Source organism: Caretta caretta, chromosome 22, assembly GCF_965140235.1.
Source record: "Caretta caretta isolate rCarCar2 chromosome 22, rCarCar1.hap1, whole genome shotgun sequence".
Classification (NCBI taxonomy): Eukaryota; Metazoa; Chordata; order Testudines; family Cheloniidae; genus Caretta; species Caretta caretta.
The window spans coordinates 14,870,558-14,891,634 of record NC_134227.1 but is presented as its reverse complement, the minus strand read 5'-3'; the positions used below and the strand labels follow the sequence as shown (position 1 = coordinate 14,891,634).

Below are 21,077 nucleotides of genomic sequence, written 5' to 3'. Positions count from 1 at the left end.
GTGTATATAAAATCTCCCCACTGTATTTTCCACTGCATGCATCCGATGAAGTGAGCTGTAGCTCCCGAAAGCTTATGCTCAAATAAATTGGTTAGTCTCTAAGGTGCCACAAGTACTCCTGTTCTTTTTGCAGATACAGACTAACACGGCTGCTACTCTGAAACCCATTGTTTTAAATGATTCACTGGGTAATTTCTGCAAATAATTCTTGGTCTCTATCTAGTTCATCAGCAATTCGTTACAAGTTTTCAGTATTCAAACTTTGACCTGCATCAATTAGTTTTGATTGGGCATGTATGTCATTGTGATATGTTCTGTTCTCTGATTGGAGGATCTTAGCACAAAGGCCAGGTTTACTCTACAAGTGTTTGCTGGCACACCTATGTTACTTGGGTGTGAAGAAGTGTGATCTCTGACCAGTGTAGCTGTGCAGGCCAAAGCCCCTAATGTAGACACAGTTATACCAGCAAAACTATGCTTTTGCTGATAGTTTGTTTTGCTCGGGAGGGGGAGGGAGGGTAGAAATAAACTGTACTGGCAAAAGCCGTAATGCCCATATAAACTGTGTCCACACTAGGATCACTTTGCTGGTGTAATATACTGGTATTGCCACACCAGCAAAGCACTCCTTTTGTTAATCTGGCCTAGAAATCAGGCATTTCCTAATCTAGTGATTGGGAATTCAAAATTTACTTGACACCAAAATTCCCCAATAATTACTTGAAAATTGCTCAGCATTCCTGCCATTCTCTTTAAAAACGGCTGTACACTCCTGGCAGGAGACTCCTTCGGTTAGAATATATGGGGAAAGCCGAAAAGAGGCTGCAAACACTGGCAAATCAAAGACATTGGAACAAATTTTGCAGAGTATTTGGCCAAGTTCCTTGCTAGTATTAATGGGGGCAACAACAGTTTTGCCCTCTTGTGCCAGCAAAGAATTTGGCCTGCTTTTGTCATAGGTATCCATTTCAATCCCAAAACCTGTGTACATCCTTCGTGAAACATCGAGGACCAAGTCCATCCTTGGTGCAGCTCTGAGCAGAGGATTCTTCTCCGCTCCCTCTCAATGTCTCTCCCGCTCTCCTTTAGTTTTCTATGTTGTACAGTCCCAGACCATCCTTTGCCAAGCCTCCCTGTCCTCTCCCTCCCACATCGATTGCTTTGGGTTTCCTGCCAGAGGATTTGTGTCTGTGTTTGAACAGCCAAAGCCAAGGATGTTTCTCCATGTGAAATCCACCCTTTACCCTAACATCTTATCTGTCCTTGCCCCCCCCCCCCCATGGTGTCATTCTGTCCCAGCTCCCTGTGTTTGTGGTAGAGTTAATGTTTACCATCATCAACTCCGCCTGGCTCTTGCTATCAGTATGTGCTTCTTTGCAGAGGAGGTAGGTGGATGTGCAAAGAGAAGAGAAACATCAGTTGCCCCTGCAGGTGATTTTGGAAGTAGTTTCTCAACCAGCTCCATTCATGACCGTGACCAAAGCCCTTACATTGCAGTTGTCTGCAGCACTAGACCCCCATCACAGAGCAAGCTGTCATTGTTGAATATAGTAGTGTTGGTTTGTAGAAGTCACCCTCCACTGTTGTTCTTGGCAGATGGGGCATATTGCTTCGCTCCTGGCGATGCTGAGAGACACACATCTGTGTCCAGTCTAACTTCAGCCATTCCACTTTTGAGTGTCTGGGGTGAGAGAGATTACTGAACCAAATGCAAGCTGCTTGCCTGCTTCCCCAGGAATCTCTCTTTCGCATCAGTGAGTCACAGTCCCTGTGCCTGGGATTAAGCCCTATTCTGGTTCCTCTGGCTTAGCCAGAGCTGAGGTTTTGTAGATGTACTTGTGCACAGTTCTTTGAGTCTTTTACTGGATACACTCTGGCCCAGCTCCCAGAGAATCATCATCATCAGTGACCCTGCATTCTGAACAGGAGCTGTGCCATATTACCAAAGTCTTCCTGTGCATGTCCTCCTTTGAGCATTTCTGCACTTTAAGGGGGATGGGGTAGTGAGGGGGGCAGCCACTGTGGATTGCAGAAGTTTAAACCAATCTCCCCTGAACTCTCAGCGAGTCCAGCTGCCGGAGCTTGAAGGCAATCCTCACCCTACCTTGCAAACGTGGACCTGGTTACTGAATAAAAGGAAAGGAGTACTTGTGGCACCTTAGAGACTAGCAAATTTATTTGAGCATAAGCTTTCGTGAGCTGCAGCTCACTTCATGAGTCTCTAAGGTGCCACAAGTACTCCTTTTCTTTTTGTGAATACAGACTAACACGGCTGCTACTCTGAAACCTGAATAAAAGGAGGAACTCCAGTTTTTCAAAGGCATCTTGGGGTTATAGAGCTCCAGACCAGTCCAGTCTCCCCTCATGTTGCTGATTTCATCATAGCTGTGCTCTCCTCCTCCCTTCCCCTCCCCCTCAACGCAAGCTCTGTCCAACAACTTTCCATTACAGGAAACATCTGTTGGAGGCAGGGCTGAGCCTGGGTTACTGCAGGGCATTGGCCGACAGAGTTATCCAGATCCAGTAACTTAAAGCATGTGCAAATCATTTCAGTATCTCCCCACCCGCGCTGTCCATGAGAAAAATTAACAAAGACCAAAGCTGCCTTTCAGAGCAGAAAGGAGATGGGAGAGGAGAGCCTGAGGCAGGCGCTGAAGAAATAAGTTACTGCTTCTCTGATCAGCAGGCTGTGTTGGTGAGCTGCATACTGGTGTCCTGAGCAGCCTCGGAATTTGAGGCTAGATCTGTGATTTACTGCTAACACTGTGGGGTCCTGGAGAGCTGGACTATGTAAGTGTCTGCTTGTCCTGAGCAGCCGTGTCTGTAAGGCACTGCTGCCCCCTTGCAGCCCCGCTTGGACTCTTCCAGCTGAAGGCACTTTTGCAGTGCTCCTTTAAAGGATACTCCCGAGTGGTGACCAGTGAGAGAGAAGCCACAAGAGCGCGAATAGTGCTGACCAGTGAGTTCCCCTTATGAGCCACTTTTTCAAAGTCTCTTGGAGAGTGATTCTTCTCTGGAGCTGCAGAGACTGCTAGGGCAGAAGAGCTGAATGTGAGGAGGAGAGAAGCAGGCTGCTGCTGTGTCTTCATTCATTGACTTTGAATCTGAACCAGTGCAAGTGGCAGTGTGAGCCGGAAAAGGGGAAGGTGGCAGAGAGGTCGAAGGTATCGAGGGGGTGTCATGGATTGCTTGCTGGAGTGTGGTGCGCTCTGGGGCCCCATGCTGGGTCAAGAGAACGAGGAGTTGCTGTGGTACCTGGGGGGGCTGAACAGTTCACCCCAAGAATATGACAGCCCAGGATCAGAAGAAATTCCAGCCGTGAGTGTCTTCATTTATCAGTGTCACAGAAGTTCTGGTGCCTCCTCTCTTTGCCACTTAGATCCCACTGCCAAACAGAAGACTCTGGAGAGTCCAGTTTTTAAATATGGAAGCCCTCATGGAGAATCCCAAGCCCAAACTGGGGATCGGAATGTCCCCGACTGCAGGGGAAGGTTCTGATCCAGATCCAAAGTTTACTGCTCAACTCAATCTCTCCAATGGGCTGAACCAAAACCTCAGTTCTGATTGCACCCCTTCTCCTAGCTCACCCCACCATGAGCTTTGGAGAAATTTGGCTCCAGGCTGGAACTCCTCCGCTGGGCCCACCTCTAGCCCTGAGCCCACATTTGGATGCTCAGATTGGCATATTGGTGAGTAAATTCCCAATTCACACACCTGCAAATTTCTGTGTCCAGTGCAAGACTGTGACATGGTAATGAAGTACCTATCTTTGGGTCCACAGACTGTCTCTGAAGGACCTAGATGACGCAAAGAGCTATTAATGGTTTATTAATCAAACTCGAAGGGGGGTGCAAAGGAGAAGCAGCTAAATTCCTAGTGAGACAGTTCTCAGGGGAATGAGAGGGGCTGATTTTTGCATGATTTTTTTTCTTCACTTCTTCCTGTGCTAATACTTTTGTATTACACATGGCAAGTAATCTCCCTGGTGTCCTCTCCCTCCCCTTCCTCTAGTAGAAGGCGACTTCTGAATTCCCTGCGTTCTACCCTCATTCACCTGTCTTTCTGACTCAGGGAACGTGTTGCCCTGCAAGAATAGGGGTGGGAAGGGATTAGACAGACGGGGCTGTACTTCAGGAGAAGGGAGCATTCTGGATTAGAGGAGAGATGTGCTACATTGGCATTTCTGCCTGCTTCCATTCATAGCTCTCAGAAGGCTCTGCCGGCAGGGAAGGTTCAGCCATTCTCAGAAGTCAGCATTGGCCAAGGAGGCTGCATTTGGCCAAGATTACCGCTCCCGAGATGGATTCATACTAAAGTTTAGTAAACACAGGAGAGGAGCCAGCTCATGGTCTTGCTGCAGCCAGTGGCAAAACTTCCATTGATTGTCTTCATTTGGGCCAGCGTAAAGTCCCCACATGCAGCTTCTCCTGTCTCCCACGGGAGTGCTGGCACCACACCAGTCGGCAGGGAGAGCTCCAGACTTCAGCATCCATGAGCTCCCAGTGCCAGTGTTTCTACCTCATTCTCTGCAGCACCTGACGCTCGGGTTCCTATACCACTCCCTGCATTGCTGTCTTCTGGAATAGCTGGTGGGATGCACCACCTCCAGAGCTCCTCTAGCACCTGGTGCTGGGAAAGTCTGCAGTCCATGAGAGCTTCCCTGCAGCTGTCACTGCTGTGCTGTTCCACGCTGCCGCCTAGCAGACCATGGCATAGACCTTCTGCTTGCTGCTCCCACTTCTCTGACAAGTCAGGGTCTCTTCCTCCTTTATTCCTGCCTTCTGCACACTTACTAAACTAAGCCCCCAATCTTCCCCTCGATGTGTCACTGGGATAAAATCTCCTGCTTTTATAAACTCATTGAATCTCCTCCTTGCACCACATGCCCTGATGTCCTTGTCTTTCTCTCCCCGCCACTCCCAGTCCCTCTCTAATGGTCACTCTGTTATTTGCAGGTGTTGAGTCCGACGTATAAACAGCGTAATGAAGACTTTAGGAAACTCTTCAAACAGCTTCCTGACACTGAGCGCCTCATAGTAGGTAAGGCTGGCTGGGCTCCTCCCTGCCCTTCTGCACTGTGCCCTGCTAGGCTGTGGGCGGACGTTTCGGGAGGAAGCTCAGGGACAGGTGCATGAGTCTGTTTCCTCTAGAAAGAGGTCACCCTGAAGCCTTGTCTACACTTGCGGTGGTGTGTAGGGTGTGGTTAGCTCCATGCCGCAGTGAAAGGCCGGCTGCATCCACGCTGCCGTGCGGAGCTCCATGCCGCAGTGAAAGGCCGGCTGCATCCACGCTGCCGTGCGGAGCTCCATGCCGCAGTGAAAGGCCGGCTGCGTCCACACTGCCGTGTGGAGCTCCATGCCGCAGTGAAAGGCTGGCTGCGTCCACGCTGCCGTGTGTAGCTCCACGCCGCAGTGAGTGAAAGGGCCGCTGTGTCCCGCGCTGCCATGCGGAGCTCCACGCCGCAGTGAAAGGCCGGCTGCGTCCACGCTGCCATGCGGAGCTCCACGCCACAGTGAGTGAAAGGGCAGCTGCGTCCACGCTGCCGTGCAGAGCTCCACGCCGCAGTGAAAGGGCAGCTGCGTCCCGCGCTGCCATGCGGAGCTCCACGCCGCAGTGAGTGAAAGAGCAGCTGCGTCCACGCTGCCATGCGGAGCTCCACGCCACAGTGAGTGAAAGGGCAGCTGCGTCCATGCTGCCGTGCGGAGCTCCACGCCGCAGTGAGTGAAAGGGCAGCTGCGTCCACGCTGCTGTGCGGAGCTCCACGCCGCAGTGAAAGGCCGGCTGCGTCCACGCTGCCGTGCGGAGCTCCATGCCGCAGTGAAAGGCCGGCTGCGTCCACGCTGCCGTGCGGAGCTCCACGCCGCAGTGAAAGGCCGGCTGCGTCCACGCTGCCGTGCGGAGCTCCACGCCACAGTGAGTGAAAGGGCAGCTGCGTCCCGCGCTGCCGTGCGGAGCTCCACCCAGCAGTGAAAGGCTCTGGCACAGGTGAGGCTGATTCCCCTGTACTCCACCCACCTAAACAGTGCCTCACCCTCCACACAGCTGTTCACACCTACACTAGTGGAATGTGCAGTGTCCGTACTCTGCATGCAGCCATAAGTATAGTGAACAAGCCCGTTGCCTGCCTCCCGTATATGTAGGGCCCGATCCTCAGCTGGTGCAAACGGCCCTTTTGCTGCTGGCTTCACTAAAGCAACACTGATTGGCTCTGCCTGAGGATCTGGCTCCTAATGGCTTTGAGAGCCTGGAGAAAAGTCCCCTTCCCACTTGGTGAGTCAGGTGAGGGGTTAGCCTGAGAGCTGGTTTGCAGCTGTTAACTCAACCCTACCACAACGATCCTTGTCTGATGGAGGGGAGAGTATCTGAGGGAAGGGGAGAAGAAAGGGCTGAGTATAAGCAGGCAAGGAGTAGTGTGTGGAGGGGTGGGGGAAAGGAGGGTTAAAGCAAAGGCCTCAGCACAGATGGGTAAAGTTTAAGCCACCGAAGAGGTCCAGCTGTGCCAAGTTCCCATCCAGCTCCACGTTCCCCATATGTGTGTTAGGAGGAAGGTCCAGAGTTGTCACGTGGGCCTTTTTCTTGTTTATTTTGGGTTACCCACCTTAGCAGTCGCACTGCTCCACCTTCTCCCTGTAACCCCTCCTTCACACCTGCTCTGCGCTGCCCCTTCACACGGTGTTGCCCGTTTCTCCCACTCCCAGTTAAGCCACCGTGCTGCAGCGGTTTGACTACTGCCCGTCGCACTGCATCCATTCACTCGTACTGTGCGTGCGTGATGATCTGGGAACCACCCGTTACTGTCTGGAAGGTGCAAATGCTGAGGAGGGAGAAGAGCTGTTGGGGATGGTTCAGGCGGGCAGAGCTATGTCTAATGGCACCGAACAGTGGAAAGGAAAATACAGCCATTTTTCCTGGCTCAGCTCTTTGACTTGTTTTGGCATAGTTGTGGTTCTGTCTGGCCTGCCAGCTCAAGCAATATGCCAGTGCTCCTGCTTCCTGCTTATCTTCTGGTGCCTATCCACAGATTACTCATGTGCGCTTCAAAGAGACATTCTCCTGCAGGGTCGACTCTACCTCTCCGAAAACTGGATCTGCTTCTACAGCAACATCTTCCGCTGGGAAACACTGGTAAAGACCCTCTTACTTCTCCATCAGGGTTGTGATTTTCAGGGCTGTCAGGATTTTCTTGCCCATCTCAAAAGCATTCTGGGCATGCTGTGACTTCTTCGTTAACTCACCTCTTTATCCCCTTTCTCTTTCTCGCATCCCTTTTCTCTTGTGCCATGGCCCTGACCATAGCTGACAGTCCGTTTGAAGGATATCTGCTCCATGACCAAGGAAAAAACTGCACGGCTCATTCCTAACGCCATCCAAGTTTGCACTGACACTGAAAAGGTATGTCCCAGAACCCTCCACTTCTGGCCAATCTGCACAAGGTGAGTGCTAAGCTAGTCTGGTGCCGGGGTGGTATAAATACCTAACGTGGGGTCAGCGCTGATGTTGGCATTGGGTAGACGCAGAGATGCAATATACACACTGCATACTGCTAAGTGTAGCTTTGGGGACATGAGGGTAATGTAGGGACAGCATCCAGACCCTGAGATAAGGCTGGCTGATCTAGGGACAGCGAATGGATTGTTGTGTGGGGAAAGGGTTATGCAAGGATGGCATTAGGGAAAGGGACTGGGAAATCACTAATCCCTGCCAGTTGGGCAAATCATTTCCCCTCTCTGAGCCTCAGACTTCCCATCTCTAAAATGGGGATAATGCTATTTACCTTACAAACCCCTCGCACATGAATTTTTGACTCACAGTGTAGGTTATTGAGTTAATGGCTACTTATCATGTCCTCAAACATGCTCCCTTGGGTAAATGACGCTCAGATCCCCCCTTTGCTCAGTAGTTGAACAGTTCTGCTTTCAATAAGCTCATTAATTCTCCATGTGTTCTGCTCACGAAGCTGAAATCGGGTTCCTCTGTTTTTTGCTGGCATTCACTTTTTCTCTCTGTCTCTGCCCTTTCAGCACTTTTTCACTTCTTTTGGTGCCCGAGATAGGACGTACATGATGATGTTCAGACTCTGGCAGAATGCTCTCCTCGAAAAGGTACGGAGACTTTCCTGTGTGCGTGTAGCAGAGCTCCCTGCTGCCTGGCTGGGGCAGTCTGCTTGCTTAATGTGCTACCCCAGCTCAGACCCATGCAGGAATCCACAGTGCTTGTGACTAATCCATATACATGAACCTGTAGGTATAGTAAATGCACATCTATGCAAGCAAATCAGGTAATTGTGCAAGTGCAATTACCCCTGTTACTCACAGAATTACTTTTATGCATAGGCATATCGGCACACAAATTAAAGCTCCTCTGTTGAAAATGTGTCCCATCTCTTTTACCACTGCTGGTGTATGAATACGTGTGTGGCCCAGCAATAGTTTTCGTAAGGCCCTCATTTAAAATTAACTGGCCCAGAGAAAAGTAGTTCCTGCATGTAGCAGAAATCTCTGACCACACAGGCAAAGGGCATAACAGGCACACAGTGCAGGAGGGAGAGTCAAGGATGGGACAGAGACAGAGCATGAGTCTATGACATCCCAGAGTGTGTGGGAGCAGTAGAGAAGATGCAAGACGCATAGGGTAACACTGGAAGAGTATGGTTCCAAAAAGTGCCAGTATATGCCACCTATTCTGCAGCAGCTGGAGTCCCGAATGTATCTGGTTTGCCTTGCAGATTCCATCCTGTACCAGTATGTCCAGCCTCATTGCAGGAGTGAGAGTCCAGGATGGAACAGATAGGACTATCAGCACGTGGAGGTGTGCTCAGCAATGCCATAGCAGTGTGAGCTCACAACACGCTAGAAATGTTAACTAAAGCAGGCCTTGATTTCAGGACAAGGCAGTGTTAGCATGTAGCAGGATAAACTTCTCTCTGCGATACCTTAATGTATCACCAGTGTAACATAGTGATTGAAACAGCCTTATTTAAATTCATATTGAAAGTCTGTGTCCTTAGTTCAAGGCTTGAAACAAACAGGAACTGAGATTTGGAGCGGTGAAGACAGGAAATACTTTAAGCTCTTTCCCCAAATTCAGGGCCCAAGGCTGGTAGCAGGGAGGGAGAAAAAAGAAAGAAACCCAGCCAGGTGCCCTTGATAAAGCATATGAATTGAATAGACTGCAGATGGGCAGAGGATGAAATGGAACTAGATTGCCTCCTGGTAAATCTGTTTCCCATTTGAGCCTGGCCATCATTTTGACGATTACTGTGACATGGTTAAATCATTGAACCTTGATTAAGATTTTCCTTCCTTGTCACAGACAGCAACAACTGGGAAAAATTCAAACCAACCAACTCCAGAAAGGTTCACGGGATTTTTATTTTTTTTAATTAGTGAGAAATCCTTCTTGCCTGTCATTTTATTTCCTGTTGGAAACAAACCATCCCTTTATTGTTCCCCAGAACCTCTACATCACAAGTTCTGCTGCCTCTTCTCTGCATAGTTGGAAGATGTAGTCACGTTCTGATCAGCTGATCTTGATCCCCAAAGGGCTAGGTTTTGAAGATTAACCTTCCCTGTAATTTTGTTTCTCTTTCTAACTAGTGGCGTGTATGATCTTTTCACAGTAATGCCACGAGTCCATCTCTTCACAGTAACGCTAGTCTTCTCAATTTAAAGCCCCAGGGGAAAATATCTTTGTCTCCTCAAAGCCACTTGAGGTTTTTTTGCTTTGTTTTGTTTTGTTTTGTTTTGTTTTGTTTTGTTTAATGGCTTTCTCTGTAGCAGCAAAATGTGGGCAGCCTCCATTAAAAAAAAGAAAAGAAAAAGAAACAAACTTGTCAAAAAACCCAGAGGTCCTTTGTATCGTGTCAGTGGGAGGGTAAAAACACACATGAAGGAGAGAAGAGCTTCCTAAAGGAGCAGAACTACCATGGTTGATGATATTTATACAGCACTATGGGGATATGCAGGGAGATTTGTCGGCAGGTCTCCCTCTCCAAGCTGCTCCAGGGCTATCCTCGTCCTGGTGCTTCCTCTCCTCTTTCCCAGGCATCTGACGAGCCATGAGGTTGTTGTATAGGAAATCAAGGAGGTGACCAAGAGCTATCTAGGCCAGAACTTGAGCTGACAGCAAAAGCTTGCATGGTAATGGTGTGACTACTATATCAGGGTGGTCTCTAATCTGGGGCAGTTTCTGTATGTGGCAATATGTATGCTCACAGCATCACTGGGGTTTATTGCCAGGAAGAGACTGTCACGAGCTTGTGGCCCTGGGAGAGAAGATGCTATGCCACGGTGAGCTACATTACTGAGCTCTCACTTCAGCTCCCCAGGCAGGAAATTAGCCCTTCTGTGAAAATGAAAGAAATGGCTTTAAATTGGTAAAGAAAGAGAAAGAAAGTGAGGTGAGCAGCATTGCAGGAAACTAGAACACCCAGCAACAGTTCCCTGCCTTAGGTCATGGACAGAAACTTCCACTAGTTCCCCTCGGGCTGAGACCCCCATAGGCCTGACCTGTATGCCAGCATGTTTATGCCAGGCTTTTCCTGGGCTCTGGCATTCACTGGGCCGGAGTGTTATCTCATGGTTGGAGAAGAGGAATAACTATCAGGTGTCCTTGGTTCTATTCACAGCTGGGACACCTTGGGTGAGTCAAGCGTGGGTGTTACGAGGATGAGTCAGTCATTGTTAGGGTGGCACACTGAAGGTGTGAAGTGCTATGTAAGTGCTAAGCGAGATGAATTAGTTAGTGTCTGGAATTCTTAGATGGAAGGTGTATGGTATTATCCTTTCCGCCCTCCCCCCGTAGCCCCTGTGTCCAAAGGAGCTCTGGCACTTCGTCCACCAATGTTACGGGAACGAACTGGGGCTGACCAGCGATGATGAAGACTACGTGCCTCCTGATGATGATTTCAACACGATGGGGTGAGTAAGTGAAACTAGCTCATGATGAAGGATTGTGAATGCTGGTGATGCCTTCAGGAAATTAGGACCCCCATCCCTTGCAGGCCTCCAACTACCATTGAACTCAGTGTGCAAGGAGTTGTGGGATCAGGCTGGAGATCTGAACTAAGCACCTAATGCTGCAGATGCTTATCATGGACCATATCCTTTTACCTGTCAATGGACCTTCAGCACTGAAAGAACAGTGCCCTGCTATTTGAGTTAAAGGAGTAGTAGCTCTGTTAGCAAGGAGCAGGCTGTTACACTGACTGGAGCCAGCCACTGCAGCGAGCACATAGTGTTTCACACAAGCCAATGCATTATCCTGACAGAAGATACCAAAACCTCTTGATAATTTGTATAAGCACCTGAAATGTTGGAGGCTGGAACCATGTTGGGAAAAGGCTGTTCCCACAAGATTCCCAGTCATTTCTGCTTCCGCTCAGGCTGGAAATACCATGAGAACATCCTTATTCCAATGTTTCCCATCTCCAGTCCCGGCCAGAGGTAGGAAAATACAGAGTTAAAGACTGGTGTGTTCTGTGTGGATTTACAGCTACTGCGAGGAGATCCCTGTAGAAGAAAATGAAGTGAATGACAGCTCCTCCAAGAGCAGCATAGAGGCCAAACCTGAAGCTAGTCCTCTGCTGCCCAAGAAGTCCATCACCGCCAGCACGTTGACATCCACGGGGAGCAGTGAAGCGCCAACTTCGGTATGTGTCTCCTTCCCCTACCCCGTCCCAAATCTGATTGCAGACCAGAGGCCAGGAGCATACAAATAGGCTGATGGAAAGACAGGCTATGACTTAGAGGAGAGATTCAGGTCGATAATTTAGCAATCTGCAGAAGTTATGTGTAATCTCTTGGGGATACTGTTGTCTTATTTATTTATTTATTTAGATCTATACACACACCCTTTAAGCAGGGAGTTCCTGATCCTCCTTCTTTTGACAGTTCTTAAATAAACCGTGCTGTAACAGGCTGCTCCTATAGTCTCTCTTCCAATGCAACCAAAAATAACCCACCCCCAAAAGCATTGCTATGATCTGTCGTCGTGACCCTCCACAAGGAAAAAAAAAAAAAAAAAGAAGGGGGACCTGCAGCCTGCCATGAAAGTCATTAACCATGCCTGTTATATGGTGGCAATGAAAGCATTTTGGCATCTGTGGGCCCAGATTAAAGGAAACTGATTTTTCAAGATAGACTCAGGTTGGTTGTTTTTTCCCCTCTAAAATCTCTTTTCACTCGTGGCGTCACTCCAAGGCAGAGTTAAGGTGATTGAGGTGGCCTGGCTGCACGTTTCCACACCTTGACAAGTTCGGATTGTGTTGGGGGTTTAAGCTGAACTCTGAATTTCCTGGGTTTATAGTGCTTGTTTGGGGGATAATTGCAACTTGGATATGTTTTTTTTTATTATATATCCTTATGTATATACTCAACCTTAACTGAAATATAAAAAGGTCTGTGGGAATACATGATATAGCAGCACACACATGCACACAAAGTATTAGCTTGATTTCCAGAGGTGTTGAGCAGCCCCAGCTTCTGTTGAAGTCAAAGGGGGATGCAAGTGTTCAGACTTTGAAAAATTGGTCCCTGTGTGTATTAAAAATAAATATATCAATTAGGGCTGTTGATTAATTGCAGTTAACTCATGTGATTAATTCAAAATAATTAATTGCAATTAAAAAAATTAATCGTGATTAATCACAGTTTTAATTGCACTGTTAAACAATAGAATACAAATTGAAATTTATTAAATATTTTGGATGTTTTTCTATATTTTCATATATATTGTATTCTGTGTTATAATTGAAATCAAAATGCATTTTGTTTTTTATTATAAATATTTGCATGGTAAAAATGATAAAAGAAATAGTGTTTTCAGTTCACCTCATACAAATACTATAGTGCAGTCTTTGTTGTGAAAGTGCAATTTACAAATGTAGATTTTTATTTGTTTGTTTACATTTGCAGGATATAATGCTGCCCTCTTCTTTTTTACACTGTCACCAGAAAGTGAGAATAGGCATTTGCATGGTGCTTTTGTAGCCAATATTGCAAGGTATTTACGTGCCAGATATGCCAAACATTTGTATGCCCCTTCATGCTTCAGCCACCATTCCAGAGGATGCTTCCATGCTGATGACACTCGTTAAAAAAATGATGTGTTAATTAAATTTGTGACTGAACTCCTTGGGGGAGAATTGCTTGTCCCCTGCTCTGTTTTACCCACATTTTGTCATACATTTAATGTTACAGCAGTCTCCGATGATGATCCAGCACATGTTGTTCATTTTAAGAACACTTTCACTGCAGATTTCACACAACACAAAGAAGGTACCAATGTGAGATTTCTAAGGATAGATATAGCACTCAACTCAAGGTTTAAGTATTTGAAGTGCCTTCCAAAATCTGAGAGGGACGAGGTGTGGAGCATGCTTTCAGAAGTCTTAAGAGCAACACTCTGATGCGGAAACTACAGAACCCAAACCACCAAAAAGGAAAATCAACTTTCTTCTGATGGCATCTGACTCTCATAATGAAAATGAACATGCCTCGGTCACTGGTTTGGATCGTTATCAAACAGAACCGGTCATCATCATGGACTTACGTCCCCTGGAATGGTTATTGAAGCATGAAGGGACATATGAATCTTTAGAGCATCTGGCACATAAATATCTTGTGACGCCGGTTACAACAGTGCCATGAGAACGCCTGTTCTCACTTTCAGATGATATTGTAAAGAAGAAGTGGGCAGCATTATCTCCTGCAAATGTAAACAAACTTGTTTGTCCGAGTGATTGGCTGAGCAAGAAGTAGGACTGAGTGGACTTGCAGGCTCTAAAATTTTACATTATTTTATTTTTGAATGCAGGTTTTTTTTATATAATTCTACATTTGTAAGTTCAACTTTCATGATAAAGAGATTGCACTACAGTACTTGTATTAGGTGAATTGAAAAATACTGTTTCTTTTGTTTTTTTACAATGCAAATACTTGTAATCAAAAATAAATACAAAGTGAGCACAGTGCACTTTTTATTCTGTGTTGTAATTGAAATCAATATATTTGAAAATGTAGAACACATCCAAAAGCTATTTAAATAAATGGTATTCTGTTATTGTTTAACAGCGCGATTAATCGTGATACATTTTTTTAATTGCTTGAGAGCCCTAATATGAACCCTTCCCACACCATCAGATGTCACTTCGGGCAGGAGCATGGCTCCCCATCCTTGTATATCATGCGGTTTGCAGGAATGGCTACCTTGTTGTGCTTCTATAATTTAACTTTTTTTATGAGGATAGGTGGTTTGCCCATTGCTCAGCCCCAACCTGGAAGACTGCTTGTCCTCTGGGCTCCTCTAGTCTTTGACCTGTAGGGTGTCTGTGTCTCAGAGAGAGAGCTATGCCAATGGGAATTTTAACTGATAGGGGGCGTATGTGTGTCAAAATTGCATTGCGTAGTTCTCTGTGGTGGCATCCTGATTGCCTTTCTTGCACTCTGTCCCCCTCCCAGTTTGACGGGATGCTTCCGGAGGAGGAGGAGTTGGTGGAGAGTCCCCTTGAGAAGGAACTCACCCTTGAAAACATCATTGGAGACAAGATAGAGATCATCACCCCGGTGAACTCCCCTTCCCTGGACTTCAACGACAATGAGGACATTCCAACGGAGCTCAGCGACTCGTCAGAGACCCATGACGAAGGTGGGCAGTGATGGCAGGTATTGCTGTCCTGTGGTGTCCCATGATGCACTGGTGCTATCTTTCCCAATTGGAGGTGTTGGTGGGGATACTGTGCTACCCTCCTTTACTGGATCCATGAGGTCTTTCGTGTTCTTTCGCACCAGGAAGACACCAGCAACTCAGCATCGTGGGCCAGATGAAAGGCTAACAATGAAATAACTCCATGGGGTGAATTACACTACTAATGTTATGGTCATTGCCCTGGGGGCATTAAAAGAAAGGGAACCAGCTGTGTCTCCTTTGGGCTCGTCTCCTTTCCCAGACTGTCAGTGGTACTGTCCTGGCACTGCAAAAGGGGAGCCTTTGAGCCTGGTGCAGCGTTCTTTGGCCTGAAGGCCAGCAGCGCGCTCACCCATCTCTGTCTCCCTGCAGGGGAAGTTCAGGCCTTTTACGAGGATCTGAATGGCCGGCAGTACATGAATGAGGTGTTCAGTTTCAGCGTGGACAAACTGTATGACCTGCTCTTCACTGACTCCCAGTTCCAGAGGGATTTCATGGAACAGCGTCGGTTCTCCGGTGAGCCATGCACCATCCTAGCACAGGCCCCACGCCCAGCAGCTGATTCAGGCAGCGTCCTCTGAGCGCTAGGAGCTAAGGGCAATGCAGAAGGGGGCCTCTGCATGTTGGTCTGGAGCGCGCAGCTTAGAGGCACAACTTAGCGTAATGCTGTTGCTGCCACAAGTGTACCTGGAGGGTGAGGCTGGCTGGGCTGGCGGTACCAATGGGAGTCCTGAAGTCTTTGGCAGTTCCAGGCTCCATTTCAGGTCAGCCCACCCTTGATCACACACCCAGCTCCAGGCACCAGGTTACCAGTAGAAAGCATCTCTGCCTCCTCATGCAAATCCTAGCACATCACAGAGTGGCACAGTCTGTAGCCCAGGCAGGGAGTGATCCTTGGTGTAGTACAGTCCATGTTTTTACTGTAGCTCTAACATCGTCATGTGGGAAGACAGAGAGACCCCCTGACTCTATCCCTGATGCTGGACAAGGGGAGAGAAACCAGACCTTGGAATTCCTCAGGCATTTCTAAAGCTAAAGCAATGCTACAGTGAGCCTCTTTCTACATGTTTTCTGTCTGTCCCCCAACTGGCAGCCTCACAGGACTTGAAAAGTATGGTGGTTGGAAAGGTCAACACAAAACTCTTTTATTAAAAAAAAAAAATAGATAAATGAAGTGAATGTGAGCACTGTCAGAGGGTGCTGGATTGACAGCCCTGGAGAATGATGTTCTGGTGTATCTGTGGGACAGTCAGCAGCTTCCCCAGCCCGTCCACATTAGTGTGTCTCTGTCCTTGGAGAGGCCATGGCTAGGGGAGGGAGAGGTCTTCAGTCTCCATGGTCCATTTCAGTCCTCTGAGTCTCAAGCCGGCCAAAGAGGGGAGCAATGAGGGCCAATCCTGTTGGGTCTGGGTGTACGGATAGCTTCCCACACCTCTGTCAATTCAAGATTCTAACTCGGTGGCCTTTCCTTTCCAAGATATTATCTTTCATCCATGGAAGAAGGAAGAAAACGGCAATCAGAGCAGAGCAATCCTGTACACGATCACCCTCACCAACCCTCTCGCCCCGAAAACTGCTACTGTCACCGAGACTCAGGTACATGGAAGCAGAATAGGAAGGTGACAGAGACTGATCAGAGACTTATTTTAATACCCCGGGCTCTGGGATGTGCATGTGCTCTCTCACTCTCGCTCTCTCCCCTGCATGGCTTCCTCTGTTATTAATTTGCCACTCATTATCATTGCAAATTCTAATAGCTAATTTGTGCTACAGGGAAGTGACTGGGAATTTCCAGGTGAAGGGAAATCTGTTCCCAGAACAAACAGCCTAATTAAACAGCAAAGCCACTGTCTGCACCAGTGGTTCCCAAAGTACAGCCTGTGGGGCGACTTGCTGGTGGTCATTAGGGAGCAGGTGGGTCACATGGGGGTAGCTCCTCCTCTTTCCAGCTGCCTGTGTAGGAGTCTAGGCTCTTTATTGCATAGAAATGCTCAGAGCCAGAGGCCTGTAAAAGCAGATGGAATCACAGAAGAGGAGCCAGTCTGGCTGTCTTCACTTAGTAGCTGCAGCTACATAGGAGGAAGCTGTAGCTCTGCCTTGAGACCAGAGCCTGCAGTGGCACTGGAGTTGCCAGCCACAGCCCAAGAGAAGAGTATCCAGGCAAGCAAGGGAGAAAGTAATGAGGCAGCCAGGAAGAATGCCCTGGGGAGCAGCGGGAGAAGACGACAGTGTGGCTGAACAACTTGCCTGGGAGGGCAGAAGAGATGGGAACCCAAGCAGCAAGGAAGCATTTGTAGGTGAAGAAGAGGACTATGCAACAGGGAAGCATATGCAGGATGGAAGGAGAAGAGGGCCAGCCAGGTGTGGGAAGGCAGAGTAGGGGGAGAGAGGCACAGAGCAGAGTGGGGAAAGGGGGAGATGAAATGAAGAGCAGAAGGAGCCAGTGCAAATAATTTTATTCCCAAGGGGACAAAGCACTTGTCACTCTACAAAAGCGGCAAAGAGTCCTGTGGCACCTTATAGACTAACAGACGTATTGGAGCATAAGCTTTTGTGGGTGAATACCCACCTCTTCAGATGCAAGTAGTGGAAATTTCCAGAGGCAGGTATAAATATGCAAGCAAGAATCCCTATCACCCACAAAAGCTTATGCTCCAATGTGTCTGTTAGTCTATAAGGTGCCACAGGACTCTTCGCCGCTTTCACAGATCCAGACTAACACGGCTACCCCTCTGATACTTGACACTCTACAGAGAATCTGACACAGTTTGATCCTTCCTTCATGTTGTTTTCCTGCCTAAGCAAATGCTTAAGCTCCTACAGAGGTGTTATCTTGGTGGATGAGGACGTGGCCTGCATTATCATGATGGGAGGGGAGGTGTCCATGTCTTCCCAGCAGAGTTAACTCCTCTTGAGTTAGCCTAGCTCGAGAGAGCGTGGCCCCACTGTAAAATGACACCTGAGTTGCACAGAGTAATGCGTTGGCAGCTAATGTGTTGTGCTCACTTATCTGTAACCTGTATCTCCTCTCCTCCGATGGGACAACTTGAGTTAAAAACATCTCCAAACTTGAGTTAAGGGTTTCTGTTGTGTGGATGGGACTCAAGTTAGGGGCAACACTCAAATTACAGTGTAACTTGAGTTACCTTTGCAGTGAAGACAAGCCCTATGAAATCTCTGGAGAATCCCTGGTCTTTACAGTCACCTCTGTTAAAGTAATGAGGTTACCTTGTAAAGTAAATGGACTAGACTGTCTGTTGTCCTGCACCTTGTGTAGCCATTTCCACCAGTGCAAAGCTGTTCTGAAGTGCTACCAAACCCAGAGAGGTAATGATTTACACTCATTTTGCACTGGTGTAAATGATTTTGCAGTGCACAGTGCAATAGAGAATTGGGCCCACTGACTGCAGTAATTGATTATTCTATCCAGTAGGGCAATGCTACTTAGCCTTCATGCCAAGAAACAGATATTTATGTTGTTTACAAATATTTGCAAAATTCTTCCCTCTGTACAATATAAAGAGCCAGAGACCAGTTTATTGGGGAACGTTAGCATTGGTCAGTTACATAAGTCAGTTGGGATATTGTTTCTGATGGGATTAGGTGTGTAACTAACCAAAATTGCTTGAGTTTGGAATATTATTATCAAATTTCCAATTTCAGATTTGCCATAGGGAAATACTTGAGCTTAAATTTTGTGGGCTTTTTTTATGAATATTCACACCAGGAAAACTCAGCTGCTAACGGAAAACTTAACACAAAAGGGTCACAGAGGTGGCTCTTACCTCTGCATGAGATGTTTTGCATGATTGCAGTGAGGAGCCATGCTCTGCCCTGGCCTCGCTCTGACCAGACTAACCACTTCCCTGTGCTCTCCTCTCCGCTTTGCGCAGACAATGTACAAAGCCAGCCAAGAAAGCGAGTGCTACGTGATAGACGCAGAGGTGCTAACTCACGACGTCCCCTACCATGATTATTTCTACACCATTAATCGCTACACGTTGACGCGTGTCGCCAGAAACAAAAGCCGACTCAGGTACAGTACTCGGAGGGACTGTGGATTTGTTGATGAAGAAAAATACTCATCCACTGGCCCCTCTAGAGCAACTTTCCTCCAGGATCTCAAAGCACTTTACAAATAGGAAAGCTTGAACTCCTGCCCTTTGCTTTACAAGGGAAGGGTGGAGAGACTGCAAGAAGCCTGTCTGTGCCCCCTATACCTTAACCCTTGCAAGCAGAACCTCCCCATAGCTCTTGAGAGTGGTAGGAGAGGTGGCTACCCAATCCACTGGCCTTTGATCAGGCAGTGTAGTTGCTGCAAAGAAAGTGTGGGTTAGTGTTGGGAGGTGGCCGAGAGCCAGAGAACCTCTCTTGGAATAAATGGTTCATAGGGACAGCTGCTGTGTACTATCAATTGAATCTTGTGGGCAATGGGAGGCACCGACAGAGAGCACAGGGCTGTGAGAGATTCATAGGGTAAGTGGGGAAGCAGAGCTACCAGCAGGTTAGTACTGGGTACAATTCTGCAGCCTTGGAGGTTTGGGCTGGGCTTGGATCAGTGCCCTAGTGTTTGGCTGTGTGTTCCAGTACACGTGCAAACTTGCAGGGGAGGGGAGTTTTGAAAAGGGGCTGACAGGAACTGCCACAGGGAGAGGCTTTCAGGAATGGGCCACAGGCAGCAGTTTGGCATTTCAGGACCCAGCCAGAGCCACCATCAAAATCATAAGAGGGAGAAATAACACGTGCTCAGTTGCTTTAGCAAATGTTTGTAGGCTGTGGGTTCACCCGTTCCCACTGCATCCAGGGGGCAAAGATTAGGAGGTGACCGCTCAGGAAGAACTGGGTTTGTTCTTTTCTTCCCTCAGGGTTTCTACAGAGCTACGTTACAGGAAGCAGCCGTGGGGACTTGTGAAATCCTTCATCGAGAAAAACTTCTGGAGTGGCCTAGAAGATTATTTCCGTCATTTAGGTGAGAGCTGCAGTCACTCACACTGTAGCCATTACCAAGGGGCCGTGGTGTGTTGATATCAGGGGGTGTGCACATGCGTCCCTGCAGGCAGGCAGTCTGGTGGTGTGGGATCCAGTAGCGGACTAGCAAGGGTCGGCTACCGTGGCTGGGTTTTAGACAGAGCTGGATGATGTCATTACTTCACATTTAGCGCTGCCCGTTAAAATGTGCGGGTAGTGAGAGCTCAGTGCTTTAGCATGAACCTGACATTTGGCCAGGTGAATTATGGGCATGCGTGCTTTCATCTTCTGGAGCTGCCAGCACTGGGCCCTGCTTTGGCCCAGCGGGCGCCCTGGGTGGAAACTGTGTTGTTATGGTCCCAAGCCTCTGTGAAAGTGACCTTGTACAGAGAGACCCTCAGGTATTTTCCCTTGATATTAAACACGTTGCCTGACTCACTGCAGAGAGCGAACTGACCAAAACCGAGAGCATGTACCTAGCGGAGATCCACAGACAATCCCCCAAAGAGAAGATGAGCAAACAATCCACGTTGCGCCGAAGGAAACGGCCCCACGCCCACCTGCGGGTGCCACACCTGGAGGAGGTGCTGAGTCCCGTCACCACCCCCACAGATGAGGAGGTTGTGCATCGAATCAAGCACGTGGCAGGTATGGAATTGCCAGCAGGGAGCTGGGCTCTTCAGGGATTGTGATGGGATGGGGCCGGGCCAATCTGGGGGCCAGAGGTGGAGTGGGGCTGGGGGCTAGACCCCTCTTGGAGGTAGGGGTCCAATGGATCGCAGCCTGGGGTGCGATTGTTGGAGAGGGATTTGGGAATGTGGAGAGGATAGGAATTGAGCTCTTCCTAGGTCATAACTTAAATGCATGACAAAATGCTTCCCCTCAGGTTCCACGCAGACGCGGCATGTCCCTGAGGACAATTCTGGTGGCTTCCATCTGCAGAGCGTCTCCAAGCTGCTGGTCGTTATCAGCTGTGTGTGAGTGACTCCTTACGCCCTCCTGGCTTGCTCAGTCTCTCTCCTTGGGTTCTCCTGTCTCTGGGGGGAAGGGAGTGGGTTGGATAAAGAAAGAACCGGATAGGAGTCTGAGTCACGATGTTGAGATGTGGATCATTTCCAGCAGAAGCTGCCCAAAAAGCAAAAATCAAATACATTAACCTTTTAAAAAACACCTCATAAATGTTCCATGTGGTGTAGTTGAATTTTAGCTCTGGTCAAAGGTTTGGGTCAGCTCCTGCTGGAGATGATCCACATCTCAACATTGTGACTCAGACTGCTGTCCGGTTCTTTCTTTATTCAACCCACTCCCTTCCCCTCAGGCCTGACCTTGCCCTCAGCCAGGCAGAACCCTGCATTCCTACACATTCCTAGAAGTCCCGGGAGGTAACTCAGCTACAGAGTACGCTTTAAGAAAAGGAGTACTTG

The 21,077-nt window shown here is 48.2% G+C and overlaps 1 protein-coding gene across 9 annotated transcripts in view; it reads left to right on the top strand.

Moving 5' to 3' along the window:
• Nucleotides 1-21,077, top strand: part of GRAMD1B (GRAM domain containing 1B) — a 225,706-nt gene that overhangs the window by 190,806 nt on the left and 13,823 nt on the right. For 8 of the 9 annotated variants that reach the window (XM_048827188.2, XM_075122208.1, XM_075122207.1 and 5 more), the window contains 13 exons: nt 4,956-5,040; nt 7,022-7,125; nt 7,297-7,392; nt 8,022-8,102; nt 10,804-10,919; nt 11,494-11,650; nt 14,460-14,646; nt 15,058-15,201; nt 16,163-16,281; nt 18,579-18,721; nt 19,551-19,654; nt 20,098-20,301; nt 20,540-20,630. In XM_048827188.2, coding sequence (XP_048683145.1) covers nt 4,956-5,040; nt 7,022-7,125; nt 7,297-7,392; nt 8,022-8,102; nt 10,804-10,919; nt 11,494-11,650; nt 14,460-14,646; nt 15,058-15,201; nt 16,163-16,281; nt 18,579-18,721; nt 19,551-19,654; nt 20,098-20,301; nt 20,540-20,630 — 1,631 coding nt within the window. Of the gene's footprint in view, nt 1-4,955; nt 5,041-7,021; nt 7,126-7,296; nt 7,393-8,021; nt 8,103-10,803; nt 10,920-11,493; nt 11,651-14,459; nt 14,647-15,057; nt 15,202-16,162; nt 16,282-18,578; nt 18,722-19,550; nt 19,655-20,097; nt 20,302-20,539; nt 20,631-21,077 lie in introns of those variants that run through there. The other variant, XR_012665752.1, reaches the window with a different exon arrangement.